At 35.2% G+C, this 26,942-nt stretch overlaps 3 protein-coding genes across 4 annotated transcripts; all 3 read right to left on the bottom strand.

The window, feature by feature from the left end:
• Positions 1–344: 344 nt before the first annotated feature.
• On the bottom strand, positions 345–707 carry LOC113691060 (VQ motif-containing protein 1-like). Its single transcript, XM_072049806.1, has one exon. The coding sequence runs from the start codon at positions 705–707 to the stop codon at positions 345–347; it is 363 nt and encodes a 120-aa protein (XP_071905907.1).
• Positions 708–7,239: 6,532 nt separating this feature from the next.
• LOC113690769 (polyadenylate-binding protein-interacting protein 9) lies at positions 7,240–13,341 on the bottom strand. Of its 2 annotated transcripts, XM_027208822.2 has the most exons (10): positions 12,355–13,341; positions 10,923–11,033; positions 10,778–10,822; positions 10,550–10,622; positions 10,336–10,448; positions 10,151–10,210; positions 9,906–9,953; positions 9,738–9,806; positions 7,655–7,716; positions 7,240–7,570 (listed from the first exon to the last, which is right to left on the bottom strand). In XM_027208822.2, exons 1-10 carry the CDS (start codon positions 12,712–12,714, stop codon positions 7,513–7,515), a joined length of 999 nt encoding a protein of 332 aa, XP_027064623.1. In that variant the 5' UTR covers positions 12,715–13,341; the 3' UTR covers positions 7,240–7,512. The 2 variants fall into 2 exon arrangements, 1 of the variants encoding a protein (XP_027064623.1); XR_003448483.2 differs by lacking the exon at positions 7,240–7,570 and having other exon boundaries at positions 7,677–7,716; positions 9,738–9,823; positions 12,355–12,946.
• Positions 13,342–19,518: 6,177 nt separating this feature from the next.
• LOC113690478 (ethylene receptor) lies at positions 19,519–26,070 on the bottom strand. The gene is given in 9 exon segments (XM_027208395.2): positions 19,519–20,233; positions 21,422–21,462; positions 21,464–21,505; positions 21,508–21,619; positions 21,773–21,900; positions 22,003–22,269; positions 22,394–22,762; positions 24,001–24,948; positions 25,931–26,070. Coding segments are annotated over 8 exon segments (2,220 nt in total). The 5' UTR covers positions 24,904–24,948; positions 25,931–26,070; the 3' UTR covers positions 19,519–19,875.
• Between the last annotated feature and the right edge of the window lie 872 nt (positions 26,071–26,942).

Below are 26,942 nucleotides of genomic sequence, written 5' to 3'. Positions count from 1 at the left end.
AAAATTCATCTGTTTTTGTGTTTAACCAATATTAAACAGCCATCAAAACATATTAGCAATAGGTTAAACATTCGCAGCGAGAAGGTTTATGACCTCCATCCAGCCGCCTTCCGCCGCCCCTTCCACCCTAACCACTCATAAACGCATCTAAAAATGCTGAAACGTTGTAGAGAAGATCTCATACACACATGAAAGATAATTACACAAAAGAAGATAGCATTTTTGCTACATTAAGAAAGAATAAACGAATACATGATATGTGTAAATGTAATGTATTTGCGAAGAAAAGTTCTTGCTTTTTTTTTTTTTTTTTTTCGTTTTTAGGATGAAAAAGTTCTTGCATACTACTCTGGACACAGCCGGAAAAGCTCGTCCAATGGGGGCAACTCCTTAAGCAACCTATCGAAATCCTTAAACGACAACCCTCGAGACATAACTGGAACATTGGCCGACATTTGTAAACCTGTTGCAGATCCATATCTTGTCATCTGCTGCTGCTGCTGCTGCTGATGACGATGATCTTCTTTATTATTACCATAAAAACCTGAAGCAGAAGAATAATTAGAAGAAGGGTCGATTTCGATTTTCGAATCCTTCCCAGTAAGCCTCTGAACAACTGATTTGAAGCTCATTGCATCAGTTTCCACGTACTGTGTATTGATTATCACTACCTTCACAGGGTCTCTAGTAGTGTAGCAGCCAGACATAGTGATGAAATTAAAAAGTTGCTGCTGGTTTTTCTTTGTGGGATGGGATGATATGAAAAACTTGTGACGTTTGTGAAAGTTGAGAATATGGATGTTTGAGGATTTTTGTGATGATTGATGATTGGGATGAAACGAGTGGTGGGTTTTTATAGTGAATCTGAAACATGTACGTGTCTCAATATTGACAGTTGAGATATCTTTTGTTTTTTTTTGAGGGGTATTGGATGAAATAGTTGACCGTTGTAAAATTGGGCAGCAGTCTAGAAGGACCAGAGGGATTCGGTCAAGCGTCAAACCACGATTTTAAGCAAGCAAGATGCCAGGAAGTTACATGGTCATCTTTCGGGTCAAAACCGAAGTCCGAAATTAATTTGCTAAACTAGTTGGGACTATGTTCAAGCTTAGTCCATATTAATTATGGGAGATTCTATGGTTCTCTTTTAAATATCATGTCCTTAGGTTAAGTTTATACCCTGGGGTTGGGGTTGGGGTCGGGGTCGGGGAAGAGAGAGTGTAAATGAAGAATTTTGGTTTCAAGACACCCTACCTACATTTAAAACAAAAAAGTAACTTTGATCCTTAAATTGTAATATTTTCAATCGTTTAAAATCTGAAATACCATCATCATTGAGAGATAAAAATTGATGGAATGGTTCTCAAAAGTGATTATAGAATTTTTCATTAAGGATTAAGAAGCTAGAGCCTCCACTTTGTATGTTAAATTGTTGCATGTGCTTTTGTACAAGTGCTAGTACTTATTGGTCTATTTTAGTATTGGGGCTCATGTTCTTGATTTAGTTTTTTTTTTCCATAATGTAATTTCAACAATTAATTATTCAGTTATCGACTGTGAAACATTTTTCGATATTCAGAAAGAAAATATTTTGCATCTATATTGGAAAAGCATATAAGCTCATCTCTAGTTATTTTCTCTATTAATTTTTTTGTCAACAAATTAGTTTTTTCAAAACTATTTTTGAAAAATTTCAGGCATTAATTCCTTAGGATTTTTACTTTATTGAGTCTATTACTCAATAAAGCTTTGTAGATAACCTACAGCATACCTATAAACTACTAATACAAGTTACACAGATGAGTTAATTAGGGTTAGATGGAGTTTCACTGTTGATCCTCCTTTCTTTCTTTTTTTCATCGTTGATATTCTCTAATAGAGGAGAATTAAAAGAATGACTTATTTTAATAATCTTTCATTAGATTAAAATGCTAAAAAAAATCATTTGTGTATCATTTTGCAATACCAGCTCCAATCGTATAATTTACCTTTTTTTAATTGGACCAAACAACAAAGTAGTTAGAAAAAAAAGGGAATTTTCTTTTGACCGCCACCAATTTGTCTTCGCAGCTATCGCTTGTTTTTTACCGTTACTATATTGTTTCCATAGTCATGAAATAGTACGGCTCTTGGATTTTAAAACTAGGAATAGTTAGAAGCCCAATTTTAATTGAAGACGATGCAAGTTGCGGATAGTCCTCTCTCTCAGGGCACAAAGGTTTTCCGGTCAATGTTTTATCTCCCATCAGCCCAAAAAAAAAAAAGTTTTATGTACACTATCTCCATACAATTTTTTTTATACTAGCAGGATTAGATCATACTATGTAACAAGAATTTAAATTTAAAATTCAAATCATATACACGTGACATAAATTGTTTGTATTAAAAAAATCGCTATACCATCAATATATAAAAAGTTATCGCAAAAACAGATGCTAGTAGATTATAGACACGAAAGAATAGACTATAGGGTGGTCAACAAAATACTATTAAGAAATAGTATTCTGTTTCTGTACGATAATCTAATATGTCTTCCTTCAAGAAATGGAGTCATCAATTTTTTTTTTTTGTTCACAGATGTGGAATTTAGCGTCTCAACTTGTTCGGGAATGATAATTTGCGATTGCTTGTATGGTTAGTTCTTCATGTTTATAACTCTACTAAACTTTGAAAAAGATATGAAGTAAACATTAGCGGCCACTAGTATTCAGCCACACTTTCTTATAACGTGATCAATGATTTCATGTCTAGCGGATTCATTGTTCATCATTCACACCAAATTTCTAGATGTTTGGAAACTTGAACAATTCATGAGTATAGACGAAGGAACCATTCAAATTTTGTTCTTAACAATGACTACAAGTCTACGTAAAATGCCCAAAAATATCTACCATAGAAAGAATGATGTGCATATGTAAGTAATCCCTCATTTATAGTTCAATGTAGTATGAAGGGTGAAATTCACGCCGTGTGTGAGATCCACAAAAATTTGTTCTAAAATTACGTCGTGCAAAGAAAGTTACACCGTGTGCAATCAAAGTTATGCACAGTGAAAAATACACACAATGAAATTCTTGATGCAGGTAATTCCAAAATGAGCCAAAAAAAAAAAAAAGGAATTCTGTAACTTGAACTCTTCAAAACTCCAGAGTCAATTTTGTCAATTAAATGATCCAACTCAAGATGTGGCCATAATGTTGGATATTAGGATTGACAACTCCCACAAAATTAGTGGCCAGATTAGAGCTAAATCAAATCCCGTTAATCAGTCAAAAATTACTCCTCCTATATGCTCTAAAGCTGCTGAATTTGACTACTTTGGTCAGCATAGAATATGAGTTTTAAAATAAATCATGGCATGAGGGCAATAATTAACTGCATGTGTGTGGGAATATTTTATCTAGACGACCTATTTGTTTACGTTTCTTAAACGGCAATCAAAAGATTTTGTTTCTAGTTTCTACCTTCCAGCAGCGGACTAAAATGTAACTTCTTATCCAAACATACTTGAGACTGCGCACGTGGTTCAATTACTCTCCTACGCTTCCTGCTAATTTCCCAGAACCAAAATTCCACAAATAAGACGTGGACAGCTAAAACTGGATTACAAAATCACTTCTTGCAGCCCTAACTTAAAAGGAAAAAAACAAGAATTAAACCCCTTTCCCATGCCTGAGAATAGAAAGTTCTGAAGTCTACATCTTGTGCAACAAGACATTTTTTTTTTGGGGGTAGATGCACGTTTCATTTTGGATAATGGAAAAAAAAAAGAGATACTAGTAGGTTTCTTGAAAGAGGGATGATCCTTATCCATATGAACTAGGGGTGTCAACGAGTCGAGTCGAATCGAGTTTCGATCTAATCGAGTCGAGTTTTAACATAATTTGACAACGCTCGAACTCAAGTTTGAGATCGATAAGCTCAAAATATCAAGCTCGAGCTCAAGTTTGATGCGGGATTCGATTCGTTTGCAGTCCTAATATGGACCACTCAAGTTATAGCACAAATGTAGATTGTAGATCAAATAGTAAAAATTTTCAATCTATTTCATTCCTAAAGTAAGAGATGATTTAATTTAGCCTCTTGAAATTGCAATCAAAGCGATTGTGTCCACACCTCTCCATCTCAAATCTTAAACCTTTGATGTAATGATGACTTGCGCTATTAGCAATGAAAATTGTACAGCATTAGGGTTAGAATAGATCAGCTTGTGTCACAAACGTATTTCATGAGAGAAAAACAGAGTCTTCATTAAGGATGACATAAGCTAGTTTTGGCGTAAATCTACCAATTCCCAGTTCTAGAAATTGATGCTAGCTTCAAAACAAGCAGTTAAATATTGGAAAACAAAAAGAAATTTCATGTGGATTAATGTAGAAGTTTTGAGGCAGTCACACAAATGAGATCCACTCTGACTACAACATATTCGGGCTGAAACATCAGAAAAGGTCGTCCTAATGTATGCGTGGAAGAAACAGTAATACAGTTTCTCGTTTATTTTCCTACCAAATTCATTGCCACACTCGTTGCACAAGTCAATAGAGTTGCCTGCCACGGTTTCTTGAAGATCTTTAAAAAAAAAAAAAAAAACTTTTATAAATCCCTCCACCCTCAAGAAAGAAATCCAGGAAAATAAAAAATTTTAACATAATTAAATTTCATGACGAGGTCCTAAATGACAGTAATTAATCATTTGAAAATCAGAGAGTCATTTGTCATTCTGCCCTCCCCTTTGCTGGTGGGATTACTATACGCTTTGAACCAAAACCAGAGCCACAAGTTGAGTCACTTGACAACTTGCAAGCAACTTAATACCACGTTTGGTTATGTTAATCAACTGCACTTTCCTCGAATTAATTCAACAAACAACAGCTTCTCTTATTACGGGTTTGATCCATATATAGTGTCTAATTAACTACTAATAGGTAGTATGAACTCAGAAAAAACGATATTAGAAGTGCATGCGCCTTACCCTTAATACAATTAACAAAAAGAAGTGCATGCATGAACCTTCTGAAATTTTGTGGACTTTGCATGTTTAACAACAAGAAGAAGAAATCATGAAGCTGAAAATAGTAGTATAATGGTTGTCAAACAATAGCGTCTCAATACGCATCAATACCATTATACCACAAACACAAGGATATCAATAATGTGTATAGATACATATTTATAATGACAAACCTTTCTGAATTTTTTTTTTTTTTTTTGGAGGTGGTCCGAAATTCAGTTTCTTAGTTTGAATAGGCTCAACTATTAGGAAAGAATTGAAGTTATCCATATTTTTTGAAGAGAAAATGAAAATAAGGGAATCTCATCTACTAATCAATTGAAAGAGATGATGATGTCGCTGCATTTTGTGGCGGGTGAATTTCATGTCAATAAATAATGTTATTCGTAATTGAGAGAAGAGGTTCAATTTTTCTAAAGTCCAACTTAGCTCCTATTTGATAATCCAATTCAGTACTTAAATTTAATGGATTCAAAGTTTAACACGTTTGATAATAAAAAAATAGAACATCTGAATTAATTAAATGGCATCCAATTTTTTAAATAAAACTTGTTTTAAAAAATAAGTGATAAAGTATTAACTTAAATACAAATATATATCGACGGTGTGTATTATTGATCAAGTTACGAGTGACTTGAAGAGATATAAAATGGAGAAAAAGTTGCACAAGTGGACCTGTGTTCATACACTGGTCAGAAGAAAGCGTTGTTTCTTATGGCATCAAAATGAGTTCTTTATTGTTTGGGGTCCAAGAAGATTAATATGCATGGTCCCCTAATTCTTTTTTAGAGCCACGCTTTTGTGCTCTACGGACAAATTGACCACGCGGGCTGTCAACTAAGACCGCTTCATGCATACATCGAAGTAGCCAGCTAATGTGGCCAAATCAAGACGTCTCCATCATTTTTCAGGTTCTTTGTTGCCCTCAAGTCCAACAAAAGAATCAAATAAAAAGACCGGAAAAATATGAAAATTATATTTGACTGTAACACTTTTTATGTAACATTTTTTATGATGTGATGTACGTGAAATTAAAAAAAAAATAGATGAAAAATATACTTCTAATGCAGGTCAAATATTATTTACAATAATTTGCTATCCAAAAACACTTTCAGTATTGAATTTGAAGATGAAAATCTCGTGTGAACAGATTTTATTACGTTCCATCCACAATCGTTTTCAAGGTTTTGAAAAGTTGGAACTTATTCCTGCGTTGATGTTTTCTTATTTTCAATGCAAAGTTCCACGAAATCTTTAGCTTCATCACCAAAGACGAGGAGCATTTACTTTCTAGAACCGGTTGTTTTCAGAACTAGGCAAATGATCGAATCAATAGTTTACAGCTCTCCTTGTTACTACTTTTCTTCTCGAGGAAACTCTGTACAGATAATTCCTACATTAGCTGCTGCAGCACAATCTAGCACGCAAGATCAAAAGAACTAGGGAGCAAACAATAGGAAATGCAATCTCCCTCCCCAGAGTCAAGACTTCCTTTCTTCCTGGCTTCTTCCTCACCCACGCCACGAGCAGGTGCCACCCACCCCTTGTTGTAGAGTCAAAGGGTGCTGAGCCCCGGTGATTGACCAGCAGCTTATATTTGTCTCTGAAGCTATAGCTGATTCAAACCATAGGCGATGACTGACAAGACAGAATACTCGCTTTACAGCCTTTTCGACAAGCCTCTAGAATTGCTGATCTAAATATGCTCCAACAGGGGAAAGAGTACAATAACTCATCTAAATTGGAACTGAGTAAAGTCCATCACGAGTCAAATACCCCGAGCCTCACCAGTTAGATGACCCATTGGGATGGAAGATGAGGAGCAAAAAGAGCACTAACATACCTTACCACCATCTACTGCTACAGAGTTACAGATCTTTTTTGGACAAAATAAGCTAAGAGGGTTTTCATGTCCTGATGTCTGGTCTCAAGCACAGGAATTTTACTACAGGAACTGACTAGCTGCGGATATCAGCATTCAACAGTTGGTTTATGCAGGACATTAATAGAACCGTCTTCCTAGATAGCGAATGGGTGAATTCGACAGAGATTTAACATTTTAAGTTCAACCAGTGGTTTCATATCTACAGAACTTTAATCATTTCTTTTCCATTATGGAAAAAGATCATATGCAGTAGCAAGCAACTATGTGGCATCACACAAATAACAGGTATCCTCTAAGGACACAATGGCAAGAAATAAACATGCAAGAATTCTACTCACAATCATCAAAAATGTGGACTACGCTGTTTCTGTATAATCGCGGAAACAAAATAATCCATCATCCATTCTGGTAAAAGTGCTCAGGATTGCGACAATCCTTAAGACTGATTAAACAGAGAGTTAAGAGAGATGCTTGATAGCAGGAAAAAAGGTACTATTGCCAGAAAGATGGAAATACAATGAGGAAGGCGTGTTTCACCCCTCCTCCATCAGGACAAACTTCTCTTCCAACAAAATTAGCGCTAAAGTCCCTCCCAATCTTTGGTTCCAAAGATCAGCTAGTGCAGAACAGGGCGGGGAATGCGGGGCCTAACAGGTGTCTTTGAAGGACTCACCCTACAATGTCAGAATCATATTAACATGCCAAATTTCAAGAACTGAGAATCTTTGGCAATTTTGTCACTCCAATGATAACTTTACCTAATGCGCTGGGACCCCAGTATTTCACCGCAACAGTCCAGCGCCACAATTGCACTCTCAGCCTGCAAATTAAAGAACGTATTACTTTTCCAATGTGCTATATATTTCACCTCTAGTATAGATGTTCTAACTTCATCATCTAGTAACCATCATGATGGTACATGAAAATGATTTCGGAAGGTGATGAAAAATGTCATAAGAATCTGCATCAATATGTAGACAAAATCATAATTGGAAAAAACTGACAAAGACAGGCCAACAGAATCAACTTCATTTGTCGGTGCAATAAAAATCCTATTCATAAGCATCTGTCAAGTTAGTCATCTTCCTCTTTAACATTTGTTAGCAGCTGCTTTTCTCTACACCTGACTTGCTAACTTCCACGAACTTCTGACTTGAAAACAAGAACAAATGAATGATGTCTCAAATGCATCTCAGACATTGCATTTGTCATATCATTGATATATTGGCATTCCCAAAAAGGTTGATAATAGGACAGATTATTTTGAAAGTTTTGGAGTACCTTCAACTCAAGTAACCATACAAAAACTGATTAGTTTCATGCTTTGAATTCCAATTTATCCTACCAAAAAACGTTTCCAAATTTTAACATTGCCTTAAAAAAAAAAAAGACAACCCTATGGTAACTAGTGTTAATTTGTTCTCTTAAAACTATATAACTAACTTCAGTCTGGTATTAAGGCATAGTGAAACTAACATATATGAATAAGTATTTTCAAAACACAAAACAAGAAAGAACCTGCAGGAAGCCTAAGTAATATCTATCATCTCAACAAAAAATAACATAAAACTGCAGTGAATTTCCCAAATAGCCAAGTGCCTTCCAAGCTTGCCTGCTTGGAAGATCAATGGTTCAATTCTCAGCCTCTCTAATGTATCCATATGTCCCATGCCCACCTCTCTCATCATCGACATAAACAAACAAATAAACAAATAAATAGAATATAACTGGTGGGATAATTGCAAAGTTTCTTCTGTAGAATATAACTGGTGGAATAATTGCATCATAAACCATAAAAAGACCCTGAAAACTATCAAACATGGTTTAGTAAACAAGCTTCAAGTTGAGGACCCAAAATTTCACTTTGCACACCTTCTTACACTGTCCAGTCACATATACTTAAGCACTCGTACAGTCACATATACTTAAGCACAGTTAAAGAAATACAAAATGCAGAAATTAACGGTATAAACAAGAATTAATCACTTGAAGAGAGTCTTATTGTTCCAAAAGAATTAGCATCTATTGTTGTTGTTCATAGTTAAGAGTGTAGTGCAAGTCACTCAAAATGAGAAATTTGATCAGAAGGCAGTTCCATAAAGAACCTAGAAAGATATCAACTCAAGAATTTGTATTCTTCAACCCAAACATAAATCTGAAGAGGAAGGGAAAAATCCTTAATAAGGTGGCTAAGTGATAAATGTTCCCCTCCACATCCTCAGCCTTTCAAGGGGACGGGGAAATAAGGAGAACAATCTGACTGTACATGTAATGCACTATATTTGCGCAACATGAGCTCGTGAAGTATGAAATTCCAACTCACACCAGCTCAATGAACATAATACTTGGCCATCTGTCAACTTAGATGTTAAAACATTCCTTGAAACATACCAAAGTCTGAAAAAACAAGATTGCTATGCACATTTGTGAAAAAAAAAAGGAGCTAATAAAAGTGGTATGAAAAATAATACATCAGAATAGAGCTTGCACAACAGAAAACAAGTAAAATAAATTGTTCTAATGGTCAGTGACTTCGTTAGGTGAAAGACATGGAAAGAATGAGGTATTATCATAAAGCAAAATCTACAGTTGTCTGAGTGACAGATTCAAGCATGTACAAGCCAGGTTCGCACCAATGATTTTCCACATTTCATCATCTCACTTCGCCAAAACCCAGTCATACAAATTGAAGCATGTAGAAAAGATGCAAAAGAATAAAGGATGGATAGTGATCTATTTACATTAGCAGAAACAGAAAAGTGAGGAAACAAATCCAATGTTCCATTCACAATTCCCTTCTTTCATAATTTTTAGGTAAAAAAATGGTACGTCAAAACATACCATAGAAAACTCAACAAACGCAATACGAGTTGAGTGCACATGGTCTCCCAAAAGCCTCAGGCGAGAAACCTGTAACAAAATAACTTCTAAGGTCAATGAAGAGGATCCCTTCGTTGATAACTTCAAAACAACCATAATACAGGAGGAAGTGCTTTGCATCTTACTGACCTCACCGCATCTAGTTTCAAAGAAGTTCTTGACATCAGCTTGAGACACCTGTACAGGACAAACTTCATTAATCCTTCATCAAAGACAAATAATACAATCAGGTCATACAAATGCAACAACTTCGCAAGCTAGACAGTGCAATCTGCAATAAGCCATGCATGATAAAGAACACTTATGAAAATACATGAATTAGTAATACCACATCAAGATTTATAATATCCCAGTACAAAGAATTGAAGATATACCTTTTTATCAATATTTGTACAGTAAACTGTCCTAGCACACATTTCGCGTTCATCCTCCGACTATACAGAAAGAATCCATAAAGTCAAAGGAAGTCAAAGTCACAATTTGAATACATTTTGAGTAAACCATATTGCAAAAAGGTACTCGTACTAGCAACAGCAAATGCTAAAGATTTTGTTCATACCCTTGGGAGAAATGTAGGATTCACTGGAAGGATAGCAGTTTTTGAAGGTAACACCTTAACTGGAGAAAATCCTAACATCGTCCCACAAAGGTTAAGAGCTGCTCGAGCAGAGTCTGTTGAAGTTAAATCCATATAACATGTCAGAGGTATAAAGTTAAACAAATGCGTGGGCAGCTATACTGACAAACAAATATTGATGAAACAACATTCTTACATTCATCAGAAAACTCAACGAAAGCAAAGCGAAGGCGGGAGTGAGGATCACCACAAACTCGACAATCAACAACCTGCAAGACAAAAAGGATACCCAAACAAAGAAAAAACATAAGCATATAACACCCAAGTCAATTTTAACTTATACAGTCTCATTTTTTGTTAAATTTTAGTTAACGTCCAAGATTGCACCATTAATGCCAACAATTGAAATAAGCCAGTAACTTACTTGGCCATAACCACTAAACAAGGCAGCAAGTTGCTCTTCAGTTATCTAATTTAAAGAAGTTAAGAACCACATCAGCACATATTTTGGACAATATAAAAGGCAAAGAAATGACAGTTAAACCAAATAGCCATCTATCATTTCCTACATTGTGATCAATGTCTGAAACATAGACAGTTCGCCTGATGCTATCTTCTCTTTGGGCTCTAAAAGCCCTACCATTAAATCGCCTCCGGCCCTGACTGTAGTTATTTCTTCTCTGCAAACACAAAGATTGTATGGTGAGAATATTGAACTCTTATCTAGGTACAAGGAGAGTGAATCAAGATAATAAGATCAAATCCATAACAACTTTAGCATTTTTAAGCAGTGAACACATTTAAAATAGAAAAATGACAAGCGAAAGCAGAAACACATCGACGCTAATAATATACAAGAATATCAAAACGGACAATGATCTCGATGACCATCACAACCGAACACAAACAGATTCTTGCTTCTGCAGTATTCTTTGACGAGATAAAGGAAGTCAATCAGCAGAAAATATCAAAAGAAAAAGAACAGAGGTTTTAAGCATAGTTAATGTTTAAACAAACACTGCTCATAAAGCTGGCAATTATCACCAAGACGATAACCAATCTAAGGCAACAGACATACTGACTGCAAAAACCTATGTGCATTAGATAACTAAAGCCACATCAAACTGTTACAACATGACACATAGGTGGATGCAAATGAAAGAACTTCGAAGACCATCCAACAAGAACAACTTGCAAAGCAGAATATCTAGCATATGTGAGTTAATATAAACTTAATCTTGGTGGTCAACCTACAGTCTAACTTGAACAAATTCAAATGTTAATTGTCAAACTTCAGAAACCAACAACCCTGTGTCAAGCCTAGTTTAGCAACAAAACAGGGGAAAGATCACCAAAACCAATATATATCCACCTATAAAGTACTAAAAATGGATAGCACACAAACATAAATACTAACTAAGATACCATTTATCATAGACCAAGTTTAGAAATTCATATCTTGTGTTGAAAAAGTCGACAGGTAAAAGTTAAGCATTCACTCTGCATCAAGTAATGTTACCAAATGAATGCAGACTACAAGCCAAACATTAACTTCACTCCAAAACCCCATTTCCATAGAGAAATCCCAAAAAATTATTCCTTACAAAGCATTTACATAATCTAATTCCGAACTGATTGAATGTTAATCTTCCAACTTCTCCTGCATGCCATTTTAGTACTCTAGTTCAAATCACGCATGGAGTAACATTCTGATGATATGCTGTCTACTTATAGATAGGTTAAAACCCCAATGCATGATGCTTCAACAACCAATATAACTCAGGGAAGGGCTACAGAAAGTGTAGAACTTGCCCATAAGAAATCACAACTTCAGTGTCAGTTTCACAACTAGAATGATACTGAAATTTGCGGATAAAAATATCAGGGCAAAAATTAGATTCACAAGCATCCCAAAAAAACCATAAAAGACAAGCAATAAAATTGATAAAATCAAGAAGCCAAAAGAAAAATTAAACAACAAACAGAAAATTGAATTTATACCCTTCGATTATTGGGGAAACCATCATTGGCCCAATTCATATTAGCTGGCACAAAATTAGTCACTCCCATTTGATCACGGTAATATGAAGAAGGAAAAAATTCCTTGGCCAGTGGATTCAACTTCAGTTTCTTCAACATATCAACTATATCTTGCATTTGGAGTTCTGATTTTGAATTCGAATTATTGGAACTCGAATCAGACTCCTTGGCACCATTAGTTAAAGGAGCAGATATATCATTCATTCTGGAATTAGAATCAACATTATTTTTTGAAGCAGCAGTTGTTTCATCTGGCTGAACAGCAACAGGAGGGACCTCCACCACCGCTGTCTCACCAGAAACTTCTGTCCCAGCAGCCATGGAAGCAGAACCTCCTAAAATAAATAACCCCAAAACACCCAAAAAAGGAAAAACCAGAAAATTACTCTAATTTTCTCAACAGAACCCAAGAATTCCAATCAGAAATAAAGTTCCTATCTTTATCCTCCTCCTCACTAAAAAACCCAATCTTTATCTCTCTCTCTTATATATAAGAGATCAATCAAGAAAGGGTTTTTCAGATTTGGGTGATCTTAATAAAAAAAAAAAATCTTGGTGAGATTTTCGGTGCAGATGCCTACAAAGCCAATAAATAGAAACCCATTTGGGGAAAATGGTCAGAAATGGAAGGAAAACAACAAAAGGAATTACAGGAATAGCAAAAAAAGGGAATTTTAATTAAAGGGTTTTTATAACAAATGTGATCACAGGTGGAAGTGGTTTTAGGTGATGGTTTGTAAATGTATTAACAGGTGGCTTTGGCTTTTCTCTACCCTGTGTACTTTTGGTGAGAGAGAAAGAAAAGAAGGACGGGAGAGAGGCTGAGGGGCTACAAGTACCCAATTTGCAGTCTACTACTATGTCAATATCACTGTGCGAGTGTGTGTCAATATATTGTGCAGAGAGAGATGGGATGGGGGTTGAATTTAAGAGCGTATTAAAGTGAGTGATGAGGGACGTTAAAAATGGGGGAAGAAAGAGAGAAAAGAGTGCTAACGTAAGATGACACCAGCCTTCTGCCTGGCTTTTGTTTCTTTCTGAGTAACATTGGATATGGGTTTTCATAAATCGTAACTGCCTCTTTCTGGGGTTTGTTGGGATTGTAATTTTATTATCTTTTCATTTTTCTTTTTGCGTAATTTATCTCCTCACTTATTTCTTTTCTTTTTGTTTTTTTTGTTTTGGTTTTTGCCGATGTTATCTCTTTATTCTGCTACTACTACGTTTTGTAGTGATGGTTGAAATAGAGGAAGGTGAGTTTCATCAAACATACGGCATTTACATTTGCGTCACATCACTCTGTAATTGGAAAAAATGCAATGCAGTTAAATCTTTGAAAACTTTTACATAAGTGACTATTATGTTTTCTTTTGACAGGTAAACTGATGCTAACATATGGTTTCTCTTGACGGGTAAAGTGAGAAGGTAATTCCATGATACATAACATTATTTATGCCATATCACTGTCTCATTGAAAAGACTGCAATGCAGCTAAAATTTTGAGATTTTTATATAAGTGACTATCGTGCAGGATATATTCAGCAATTTCATTATTAAAGTTCTTGTTTTATCAAAAAAAATTAATTATTAGTATAAAGGTAACTATGCCAAATCAACACGTCACTCTATATCCATTTTATCATTCTAAAATGGGAAACCAAGTGCAAATATGGGATTTGTGCATCACATTACTTTGTAATTGAATAAATACAGCTAAAATTTGATACTCTTATAGATGTGATTACTATATTCATTACGATGTCATGGTCTATCCTACTATGTTTTCTCTTAATAGGTAAAATGGGAAGGTAAATATATAAAACATAACATTTACGACACATCATTTTGTAATTGAAAAGATTATAATACAAAAGAATTTGAAAATCTTAAAGATGTGACTACACAGGGAAAATCGTTCAAAACATTTCTCACATTTCACCAAAAAAAATTTTACATACTTTATTTTTTAAAATATTAACTTTATATTCCTTACAAATTTAAGTTGGCAAAAATGAATATAAATTGAGTCCGATTTCACTTTTTTAGGAAAAATGAATATGGTTCGGATCAGATTCTACTTTTTTTATGGACAAAAATGAATATGGATCGAGTCATTTATTTAATTACAAATAGGATGTAACGTTTTTGCCCCCTAAAAAAATGATCATGTGTGTTTCACGTGATGTATTCAAGGTAAAAAGTGGTAAAAAACGTAGGTTGGGACAAAATTTTACCTACTTGATTTTTTGATGTATATAAAGTTACCATTTTAAAAGTAAAAGACAAAACATTCATTTGATGAAATGTAAAAGATGTTTTAAACAATTATCCCAAATCATTCCTACAAAGTTAGATCTGCTGACTAAACACGTAACTTTATATCCATTTTATCATCCTAAAACGAAAGTTTATGAACCTTCACTCTTCAAATCAATGTTACAACTAGGGTTGCAAATGAGTTAAATCAAGGCAAGTTTTGGTCTTATCAAGTCGAATTAAACTCAATTTTGTCAGGTTCGAACTCAATCTTGAGCTCGACAAACTTTCATTCTAAAATTCGATCTTGAACTCGAGTTCGAACACTAGTTTGAGCTTAATCAAGCTCGAGTTCGAACTTATTTGAGCTCAAGTAAAAATTTTAAAAAATATATTTTTTATTTTAAAAAAAAGATAAAATAGACATTTCATCTTAGTAACTAATAAAAATATAAGAGACATACATGTATTTTTATCACTAAAAATATAAAATATTTAAAATATATGAGCTCGATCTAGCTTGACTAGCCAATGAGTGAGTATTTAACTCGATCTAGCTTTCAATTTCATTAGTAAGGTCAGAATATGTTTTACATTATTGACATGCCGCCATGCAGGCTGTATTCCTTTAATAGATTTCTTGCTTAAAATGAATATGTGCTCAAGGGTTTCATACGACTTTAATACAATATATTGGCATTATTGAGGCAGTCTTCAATCGTAATACTTATAATTCATTCTAATATACAGACTTTTAAGTTAAAATTGCATTTACTAGCAATATAATCAGCGACGTAAAATATAAATTACATGAAGTTAAATAATTATAATTTATTTTTAATCTATTCTCAATTTTGATATGAGATTCAAAAAAAAAAAAAAATTCCTTACACAATTGGTCAAAAGTCAAAGAATTGTTAAAGTATCTTAAAACAATTGGTCAAAGTATCTTAAAACATTTGTTTCCTAATATAAAAGTAATACAAGGGAAATTCATTGTTATGAAAAATTTGCCAATCTACTATTTAGATCTTTTAGGATGAAGGTGGAAAAAGATTTTTCTATATATATATTTTTTAAAGAATAGGATTCCAAGAAAAGGTTGGAATGAGCGTTTGAACCAACATTCTTCGAGAAAAAGGCTTTTTCACTTGAATGAATCATACCAAATATTGGAATGGAATGGACAAATTAAAAAGATATTTTCTTTGCAGTCCATTCCAACGTACACCAAACAAGAGATTAAGGTGGTAATCGAGCAAAGCTTAGAAGTCTGCTATTGGTGGAATTTGTTTGGGTCACAAAATCCCAGGACATCGGCCTGGCCTAATAGTACTGGTTAATTAATAATGAGCTCCGCTGGCCACCCTTTGATAATTACGCTTGGTTCTAGCAAATGTTTGTAGTAACTATGTGATGTAAGTTGTAACCACCAAAATTAGTAGTTATCAAAAGGAAAACTATGTATTTAAAAGTTGACATAATTTAATATAGGGTTAATTACAAAAACTCCCCTAAGGTATATCTGTTTTTACACTTTATTCTCTAAAGTTTTTTTTTTTTTGCTTTGTCTCGACAACATACATAATGGTAATTTTAAAAGGATATTTATACCCTTTATAGTTAAATGCAGTAATTCTCCTATCTTATTTTGCACTTTATCTCCTAACATAATTTTTTAAAAAAAAAATTGTTGCATCATAAGCATGTTTCTCAATTATTTTTTTTAATCACTTTTTCATTTCACAAACATCAAATTACAAAATGTATTATAATATTATTTTAAAAAATTTTCCAAATAATCTTCAATCCACACAAACTCAATCTATAGACCTTTAATAATATTCTTATAGTTTACTTTTTCACTAATAATTTTTATTTTTTCCCTTATCATGTGAAATGAGCGGGATATTTTTTTTTTTTATCTAAAAACCTATAATTATCGAGATAAAATTTAACAAGACCTATATTTGTAAATGTACAATAATTTTCATTATTATGTTAGGGATACTGATATTTTTAAACATTATCTATCTTAGGTGGTTTTATGAACAAATATACAGATTAAGAGAAAAATGATATTGGAGGGGTAAAGTGTAAAACGCGCTAAACCTTAAGAGGATTTATTGGAGTTAACCTCTAGAGGTATAAATGTCTGTTTGATATTTCCGTTTCCATTACGCAAGGTTAGAGTGGACTAACAGTTTTGGGGCTAAAGTAAAAAAAATAAATAAATAACGTTAGGGGGTAAATTGCAAAACTGATTTAACCTTGAGAGAGAGAGAGAGAGGGGGGGGGGGGGGGTTGTCATTTATCCTTTAATATGGTCTATCTTATGCATACAATAGACTGGAACCAAATTTTTATGTTTTGATTGACAGTTGTGGAATATGGTACAGGCTTGTGGCTTCCGAAAGAACTATGGACAAAGAAAATGTTGACAATGAGAATCAATTGTCTGCCTCTATTACTTAGAGCTATTTTATGTTCTTTTTCTTCACTTTTCTTCCTTTCTTTATTATTCTCAGCCCATGTCGTTGTTTTTTTCAACAGCCTGAATCAGACTTTTGTTGTTTTATAAACCTAATCCCAGAATTAACCTCAAAAGCCGGCAACTCTTGAGGCAATCCCAGGGACTTATATCCCAACCCAAACCCAACCCCAACCCCGATGTGGGACAAATGTACCTATAGGGGGGACCTGCTGCTAAGTGGGATACTACCACCCAATACCCTTTCAACCCTGAGGCAATTTGTCTTTTTTCAACAGCCTGAATCAGACTTTTGTTGTTTTATAAACCTAATCCCAGAATTAACCTCAAAAGCCGGCAACTCTTGAGGCAATCCCAGGGACTTATATCCCAACCCAAACCCAACCCCAACCCCGACCATGTCGTTGTTGATGGAATACTTTTTCTTCTGTGGTTTCTTGGGGCCTCCATCTGGGGGAGGGGCTTTAAGCCATCAAGATTAGTGTGCTATTGCAAAATCGAATTGTGTATAAAATTTCATCAACAGCTATCTTCAACGCCCCCCTCTGTCTCTCCAAAACGTGGGCCAAAAAAAAAAGAAAAAAAAAAGCCAATCAAGATTGTGAAGCCGCCCTCTTCAAGGAATATACTTGGATGCTCTGATCAATAATAAGTTCCACGTTAAGACTTCCTACCTTGGAGTTGTAGACCTTTGCATGGGGGTAACGTATCTAATAACTGAAAACTCATTGAAAAAATGGAAAATTACAGTTCGGTTTTAGTACTCGAAGTTTTGGCAAAAGCACATCTAATCCTCATTTTTTAGTAAATTTGTAGTTTTAGTCCCTAATATTTTGACAAGAGCAAATTTGTAGAGTAGATTAAGGATATTTGAAGAATTTTTTAATTGCTAATAGAATTTAGTCACATAAATAAAGAAGTAAAATAGTAACTAATTTTAGGCAATGAATTGAAGAAGTAATAACTCACTTGCTAACTAATTAACTAGTGAAAAGAAGAAATTATTAAAGCAAAAAAACTAAAACTAGCCGAAGCACCCAATTCATCAACTCAGAATTTATTTTCCTTCTCTATCTCCATTAACCCCAAGCAAACAATTGTAACACTTAATCTTTTTCGTGTAAATTAATAACGTGCAATCATGTTAGTTATTCTTATTATTCAATGTTACTCGCTATTTTTTAAAATCTTTTTAAAAAAATTTAATTCAAGAAATATGTGAGTGCATGTGATTGATTCCATCAATTTTTGAGAAAATTCATCAATTGTCCTAAATTTGCTTCAAATTGTTAACATTAAGGACCACATTTGTATGCGCTAAAATTTTGATGACTAAAACTGCACGCGTGCCAAGCATCAAGGACTATATTTGCTTTTTCCAAAACTTTAAGAACTAGAATCGCACAAAAACTAAATATTGAGCACTAAAACTGCATTTTTCTCTTCAAAAGAATAGTATAAGAAATACAAGCGGTCGCGTATATATAAAGGTCATAAGTCAGAATTCAGAAGCATCAAAACTCTTATGGAATATTGGGCCCCTTTTCTTCCAGGGGCGTCTCCTTTTATCCTTCTACGCTTTTCGATGATGGAAGAAAGTATGGCGGTTATCCTTAAACCCAAAAAAAAAAGAAAAAGAAAAAAAGAGTATGGCTGTTATGCTTTTCCAAATGAAGACAATAATTCAGATATATATATTCTGGCTTTTTCTTATTCCTGCTAAAATCACCCACTGTATGGTACTTATAATTAACCGACGGTATGGTCAGATGTATGATAAGAAAAACAATGAATAAGAGCAAGAATACGTTTATTGCTTGCACGCAGAGAATTGTCTTTTTCTCAAAATTCACTGTCAATCAATGTCCCTCGTGAACCTCATTTGAAGCAGAGCCACAAGAGTAGCATTTTGGTGAGAGGCAAGGTCCACCCCACCAAAACCTTGCCTCCCACCCCACCAAAGCCTTAAGGGCTTGGTGGTGACCACCAGCCCAAGAGCTGGTGGTTTCCCTCATGAACCTCATGTTCCAACTTTTCTTCAACTTGTTAGACATTTCAGCTAGTCAGACCGTCCTCTTCAGGCTCGTACCATCCTACGCACTATAGCCAGTGAACTGCTACGTAAAAAGGACAGAATTGCTGAGCTTTCTGCTAATAGCTCTCGGGCATGAAACATATTTTAAGCATCCCAGGCAACTACCAATGCATCACCTCCTCTGCTCCAGAACATCAGCATTTGAAGCGTCTTCACTAGAAATGGTACATTTTGTTGCAAAAATCATCTCCTTCAATAGAGCTTGAAGATGCACCGCACCAATCAAGCTCCTTATTGCAGTGAACTAGTCTTGCACGATTGAGCTTGTTTGCTGCACCAAAAGTTATAGCTGCTAATATGGAGGTTATTATCTGTAGAGTGTCCAAAATTATTTATACAACTTTGATTTGTCAAAGCAGAATTATACTACACCATGTGACAAATTTAAGTAGTACATGAACAAAGCATCCACAGTACTTGGGGAGGGGGAAAAAATTTCTGTGAGTTTGTCCAATGTTCGCTATATCAATGACCCTGCAATCACTTGTACAACCAAGCATATCCCATTATGTGTGCAACCCTTTTAGCACCACTGCTCCAATCTCAAGGCGGCAATGTCTGTCTTGTATGTACAAGCAACTCCTGTAGGGTATACCAGCTGCCTTATTGCTGCTTCATACTGAATGCAGTTCTGTTCTGGTTATTGAGCCTCCAGCAGAACTCCGTGGTCTAGAAGTTCAGACAGGACACTTCTCATTTTATCTACAGAAACAGGCTTTAGTATCACTCCATCCATACCAACTCTCATGCAGCTCTCCTTTGTCACCCTGTCTGTGTTTCCTGTCAAGGCCACAATGAGTGGCCTATCACGACGTCTTGCAAATTTTTCATGTATCCTGACTGCAACTGCATAAATGTCTATACCGGGTATGCTCACATCCATGAATACCACCTTGTGCTCATTATTAACTACTTTCAAGCACTCGTCTCCAGAGCTGACAGTTGCAACATCACAACCTAGATGCACAAGCAGCCCCTTGGTCACCATCCTGCTAACCCTGCATCAGGACCAATGATAGACAGATAATTACAGATGCATAACTGACCCACCTTGATATTTATTTATGAAGCCAATGATGTTGTGGAATTCGGACAAGACTAAGTCCAAGATTTATGAACCCTTCCTTTTCTCAATATGAAAACTTAAAAAAGAAACAAAGACCCCAAGTGATGAAGATTAGCTGGAAAATTCTCCAGTCCAGGGACCACCAACCTAAAGCTCACCCATAACACAAGCAGCAATTAAGTTTGCCAATTTCACTCTCCAGGTGCACAAAAATAAGATTCAAAAGCAAAGCCAGCATCATGCCAAGGCCTCTGATAACCAACCATCTAGTATGCTGAGTTTAAAAGTGAATCCTATACATATGCCATATTGATTTTTACCAATATTACTGCTATTGAAAATTTTAGGAACAAAAGTCTTCTCTACATTTAATAGAAGCTAATGTCAAGGATAACAACAGGGGTAGACTTGCTAACAGGCCATAGCCAAAAGCATAAAATTGTGAACTCAATGGATTACATGGAGCTAAAGACCAAATTGAGGAAGTAATAACAATTAAATCTCAATAACAGTTGGTCGCAAAAAAAAAAAAGTGTCGGTCACAAATACCAAAAGGAAGCACATTATATTGCTAATCTTCGTAACCATCATCAGTAACAAATCGTACAACCTTCTCTCCAAGAAAAAGTTGCTAATTTAGCCACAACTACTCAGCTGCTGAAACCTGACTCTTGACATCTTCTTGACATGTCACGCAATAACTGTGATTTATTGACACAAGGATGTGGCATTTTTTTCCACTTCAATGATTCTAAGATTTAAGATCGTTCCTTTTCCCTGCAATCTGTGCTTCAATGAGTTTGTGAATCTGTGCTTCAATGTGATTTGTTGACACAAAGATGTGGAATTTTTTGCAACTTCAATGATTCTAAGATTTAAGATCGTTCCTTTTCCCTGCATTCTTACCGAATGCCATATAAGACAATATATTGTGAATCTGTGCTTCAATGAGTTTGTTTCTGTTTCCCCAGTCTATGCCCACCTCACCGCCTAGACATCAGATCTTGTTAAAGTTTAGCCCTATAATAGCCTACCAAGACTCTAACTACTATAAGTATCAGATGGCTTATAACTTCCCTTAGATATCAATAGAGGTTAAAAGGGTACAGAATCAACCAACCCGTTATCATCCATTACAATGACCTTGAGCCCGGTAAAATTTGTTCGTCCATGATTTACAGGGGCTCTGGACATGTATTGGAGCTTAGCTTCATTTGAACGCCCACGTAGTCCAAGTTTTACCATAAAGATAGCAGTACATCCCTTGCCAAGACCTTCACTTTCAAGCCAAATGTACCCATCCATGAGATTAACAAACCTGGTAGCACCCAAAAAAAAAAAAAAAACTACGTGATACATTCTTATAAGCAAAGTCCAAGCAACGATCAGAAAAATGCAAATGACATTTCAACTGGAATAACCATATAACATGAAAAAAAACTCTCCTCAGAAAAATGGGAACATGTTATACCTCTTACAAATTGCAAGACCAAGACCACTACCACCAGAATTTTTAGCTGCTAATGACTGGCTCTGTGCAAATTTTGTAAATAGCTTAGGAATATCTTGGGGGCTAATTCCTGATCCTGTGTCTTTTACCTACACAGAGGCACAGAGCACACAATCATCATCCCTTTATCAGTCTCTTAGTGGAATACTTGGATTGTGACAGGATATTAGTCATGTATATTCAAAATGTACCTGGACACGCAGATAAAAGTGATTATCACTGAACACAGGGAAAAAATCAGGAGCTCGAGGATCTCTCAAAGAATCAGATTTTGCAACAGATGCAGAAATTGAGATGCCACCCTCTCTTGAGAATTTCACAGCATTGCCAACAACATTTAACATGATCTGCATCAGCCGCTTTTCATCACCAATCGCATACTCTGGCAAATCAGATGACATACTCAGTGTGACAAACAACTTTTTGACAGATGCGATAGGTTTTATCAAGTTAAGAACCTGCAATCAGAAGCAAACACCTCAATCAGCCATGGATAAGGGGTGCTTTATGAAACAAAACTCAAAGTTCAAGACACATAACTGACATAGAAACACTAAAAATTCATGGATATCATGTTCTTACCTCCTTGAAGAGACCATGAAGATCAAAAGGTTCTATGTCAAGTTGAAGACTACCATCCTCAAGCCTTGAAAGATCTAAGACATCATTGATAAGAGTAGCCAGAAGGTTGCTACTTTTGAGAATTGTTTCAACCATCAAGCGTTGCTCAGGCGTTAGTTCAGTCTCCTGAAGTAGAGACGAAAGTGCAATAATTGCATGCATGGGTGTTCTCATTTCATGATTCATAACAGCCAAGAAGTCATTACGAGCACAAACAGCTGTTTCTGCTTCTCTTCTTGCCAGATCAAGGGCAACATTTTGCTCCATAAGAAGATCCCTAGCCCTCATTGACTCTTCCAAAATTGCTGCATGTGAAAGAGCTACTGCTACCTGGGTCAGGACAAGATATTATGATAAGCACTTCTTGGCTCAAACATATTTTGGAGGCCAACTACGTCCAAATAAAGTAACACAAACTACAAAAAGAGGAACACGCATTAAGGCATCAGTGAAGGGAGTCAATTTTGGTGAGACACATTTCATAAATGGAATTAAGGAAGAGAACTTGCAGCACATAGTCACCATACCACAAGGTTGTTTAGTATTACAAATGAAAGTAAAATTGTGAGAGGGAAGCTCACATGTTCAATAGTCTGTCATTTTCCACTAACTATTTAGAGTTCTCTTTTGGAACATTAGTGGGCATAGTTCTCAATAAATTGCACTACCATTATATACTGACCAATAAGAATTATCTTTAATAGTGTTAATGGGCAGACTTCTGAACAGCAGCCTGGTATAACAAAAATTCGTGGGTTATATACTCCATATGTCACCAAAACAAACTATTCTGATCCAAAGTCTGAGCTGCTGTAGCTACACAAGTAATAAGTTGGTGTAGATGATCAAAAGCAGGTCTGTAACAGTGTGAAGTTCATCATAAATCCAGACAAGTAATGTTAGAATGCTTAACCCTACACTTTGAAAAAACCTATGTTAGATCTCATATTTTTCCATGAAAAGTAGTGCAGAATGCACAGATTGAGTTTTGACCCAGTTATGAACATTTAACTAATAAAAACTAAGCAAGAAACAAGAGGGAAAGCCTAAATGTAACTCCTGATCAAATGGATAAGCTTGTCAAAAGCAAACTCGAAAGTAGTCCATGAAAGGAAAACTTGGTTTAAGACCTTTTTATGGGTCTGGCATCATATTTAGAAAGGCCACGATCATTGGAGAATGCCAATTTCAAAAACCATCTCAAACCCATATTTTCAGCTTTGATAGTCCATTAACCACACATATGCTTAGTTACTCAAACAAAATCTAAGTAATACTTAATCAGGAAAACTTTCTGTAAAGTCATTGACCTGTTTTCATTACAATATGCTGTACTAACTGCAAGTCTGCAACGGTCAGTAAAGTTTATTAAGTTCTAATGTTAACTGGTGTGTTTGGAAACAAAATTTTCCCAAGTATTATTTTGCTTGCATCACAAACACGTTTTTTCAACCACATTTTATATTCCCAACAACCTTTTAACCTCATATACATCACATCACAAAATTGAAGTACTTTCCATGCGAAAAGCTCAGCAAAATTGAAGGAGACGATAGGGAAGTTGGAACCTGATCGGCAACTACTTCCACAAGCTCCAACTCATGGACATGCCATTGCCTTGCACTATCTGAAGGAAGCATCAATACCATGAGGGCATAGCGCTTTGTTGACAGCTCTGGCCAATCATTTATTTGAAAATTAGAGAGATGCAGGAGGGGAACACGCACAGCGACAACCTCTCCTTGCATGTACTTTCCAGAAGGTCGGAGTTTTGCTACAGGAGAATTTGGTGATATTTTTACTGCACGGTTTGTACTAAAAACTTGATTAATCACAGGAAGCTGTATAGGTACAGTAAATCCAACAGGATTTTGGTGACGAAGAGTATATGACAGTTGAAGCTCTACTCCACTGCGTGTTGGCATCCATAATGCGCACTCTTCCAAGGCTAAAGTTCTGCCCAACTCAACAAGCGTAGTCTTTAGGATAGTATGTCTATCAAGAGTGCTTCTTATTTCATGAGTTAACATTCTAACATGTCTTCCAGTTTCTTCCTGTGTACGAATTAGGCCCATTTCTCGATCTAGCTCTGCAGCCTTATTTTTCAAAAATAGTTCCCTTGTTTTGACACTTAATAAGTCAGGTATAATGTGTACGAGCATTAGAGCTGTCGCACATGACACGGCAGCCGTCAAAACTTTTGCCGCTGTCATGACTATGGCCACAGTTCTTGAGTGCATGGTAAAGGTCCACAAATTTATAAGATGCGTAGCTCCACAAAGAACTATAAATGCACCAAACTGCACAAGCACCCATCTATAAGGAAACACAGCAGATTTTTTGACAAAATAGATTAACTCCAATGGGATGGAAAAGTAAGCAAGCGCTATAAAGAAATCTGAGATATATTGATATCTCATCAACAACTCATCAGCAGGCCATTGTGGCTCAATGCAGTTACAGGACTCCATGCTCAGTTAATTGTCTCCACCCCTGATAGTCCCTGGTCTACACACCTGCAGTAGAATACACAATAACAAAACCAACAATTACATCTCATCCTCATTCTTCTGAGCCATGAGACTATAATAGCACAACTAGAAATCAAGGTAGTAAAAATAGTACTAACTCAGCTACAGTGACTACCAGATGAAATAATGTCCTAAAAAAGTACAAATTGATATTCACATATGTTGTTCTTTCTTATCAGAACACATGCCTTAGCAACAAGCTCCAGATTCAAAATAGTACTACACGATTTTTTAGCACACAAAATTTATTTTCCCAAATATGCAAAAGACTAAAACATAAAATTCCCTGCATCTGTTCATGCATCAGACTTCAAACAGCCAAGCAAAATATCAACAAAATTCAACTCTTGCATTGACTTCATTGCTAACCGGAATTACTTTCCAAACTGCTGTATTCAGCATCTAACACAAGACTCTTCACTATTTCCACAAATGCTCAGATTAAGTACATAGACATTGTCTCTACTGATCACCTATTTAATCCGTTGTGACTGCCATTAAGGTTGTCAAATTTCATTCGATGAAAATCATACCCCTCTAATGATATTCACGAACTTAAGCATAATTGCACCACAGAAAAGTCTTGTCATAAGATGTACCTAGTCCACTCATTTTTTTCAACTAATTCAACTCAACCTTTTCCATCTTTAAATTGATTATTGTGAAACAAATACTAACACCCAGTTTAAAAGCCCAGGTGAGGAGCCTAACTAAATTCTAACCACAAAAACCAGATATGCACAAAACCACAAATGCAAGCTAATCCAAAACCCCATAAACCCACCTGCAAAATCAAGTTTTTGTTCCAATAATTCCACTCAAACACAAGCAAAAGTACTTATAACCGAACAAAAATCAAAACCCACTTCAGATATTCCAATCAGATCATAAAAGAGTAAAAGAAATGAACAAAAACACAAAAAAAAAGCAGCAAAACTTAATGAAATTAACAAAAAGTAAAGGGTACCCTTCTTTTCAAGATCCATGAACTGTAAGTTGAAAAAGAATGAGCAGTTCAGATTTCTTCTTTCAGAGGCTTTGATTCTTGGAGTTTCTATTGAATTCATTTAAAATAAAGTGAAGCTCTTTGTTTATATTTTTGGAGCTGTGCTTTCAAGTGTACAGGAAAAGTGTCTCGATTACATGAATTCTCCAAGTGTTTCCCAACTCACTCACCAAGCGGTGGTGCGGTGACCTTTTGTGGGTCAAGGGGAGTTTTCAGCCGTTGGATTTTAAGAGTCAGATCTGGTGGTGGTTACGGGTTGACTATCGGTGAAAAATGTGGGACCTGATTGCATAATGAGAGAGACCAAGTAGAGTAGCCAGAAATAGAAATCGGTGGACGTTGTAGGCTTGTCCTAAAAGTATTCCCCCCAATTGGAAATATGTTTTTTACTAAATTTAGATTTGAAGAAAATTGTTTTATAAAAAAAAAAAAGAAAGGAAAATTTTCACATTCGCATTCAACTCCAATATTTCAAATGGTTTGGCCAATAAACACTTGTTAAAAGGGGTTCCTCTTTTTTTTTTTTTTTTGATAAAAATACTTAATTTAAAAAAAATTAATGCAAAGGTGTAATAATTGTGATTATATGTGTGTACACGTAAGTTGAAAGTGATTCAGGTATGTTAACCGGGGGATAGGGACGAATCAGAATGAATTAAATCTAGCAACAAATCACCCACTATAATGATTTTGCCCTGAAACCTCTATCATACTAATCACATATCAACTCCATTTGGATTGGTCATTTCTTCAAAAAAAAACAAGTTTTTCAAATATAATATTACAGTAATACACAATAATTTTAAAAACATTTCATCCATATAATATATCAAATATTTCAAAAAAAATTTATAGTAAAATTTTTTCATATACACTGTTATAATAAAATTTTTCAAAAACACTTCAAAAAATAGCTAATTCAAACAGAATTAGCATATCCAATGTCTTAAAAAATGAAACATTCGAAATGATT

The sequence above is a fragment of the Coffea arabica genome, chromosome 5e (genome assembly GCF_036785885.1).
Source record: "Coffea arabica cultivar ET-39 chromosome 5e, Coffea Arabica ET-39 HiFi, whole genome shotgun sequence".
NCBI lineage: Eukaryota > Viridiplantae > Streptophyta > Magnoliopsida > Gentianales > Rubiaceae > Coffea > Coffea arabica.
Note: the sequence above shows the minus strand (reverse complement) of the source record. Positions and strands in the feature narration are given on the sequence as shown.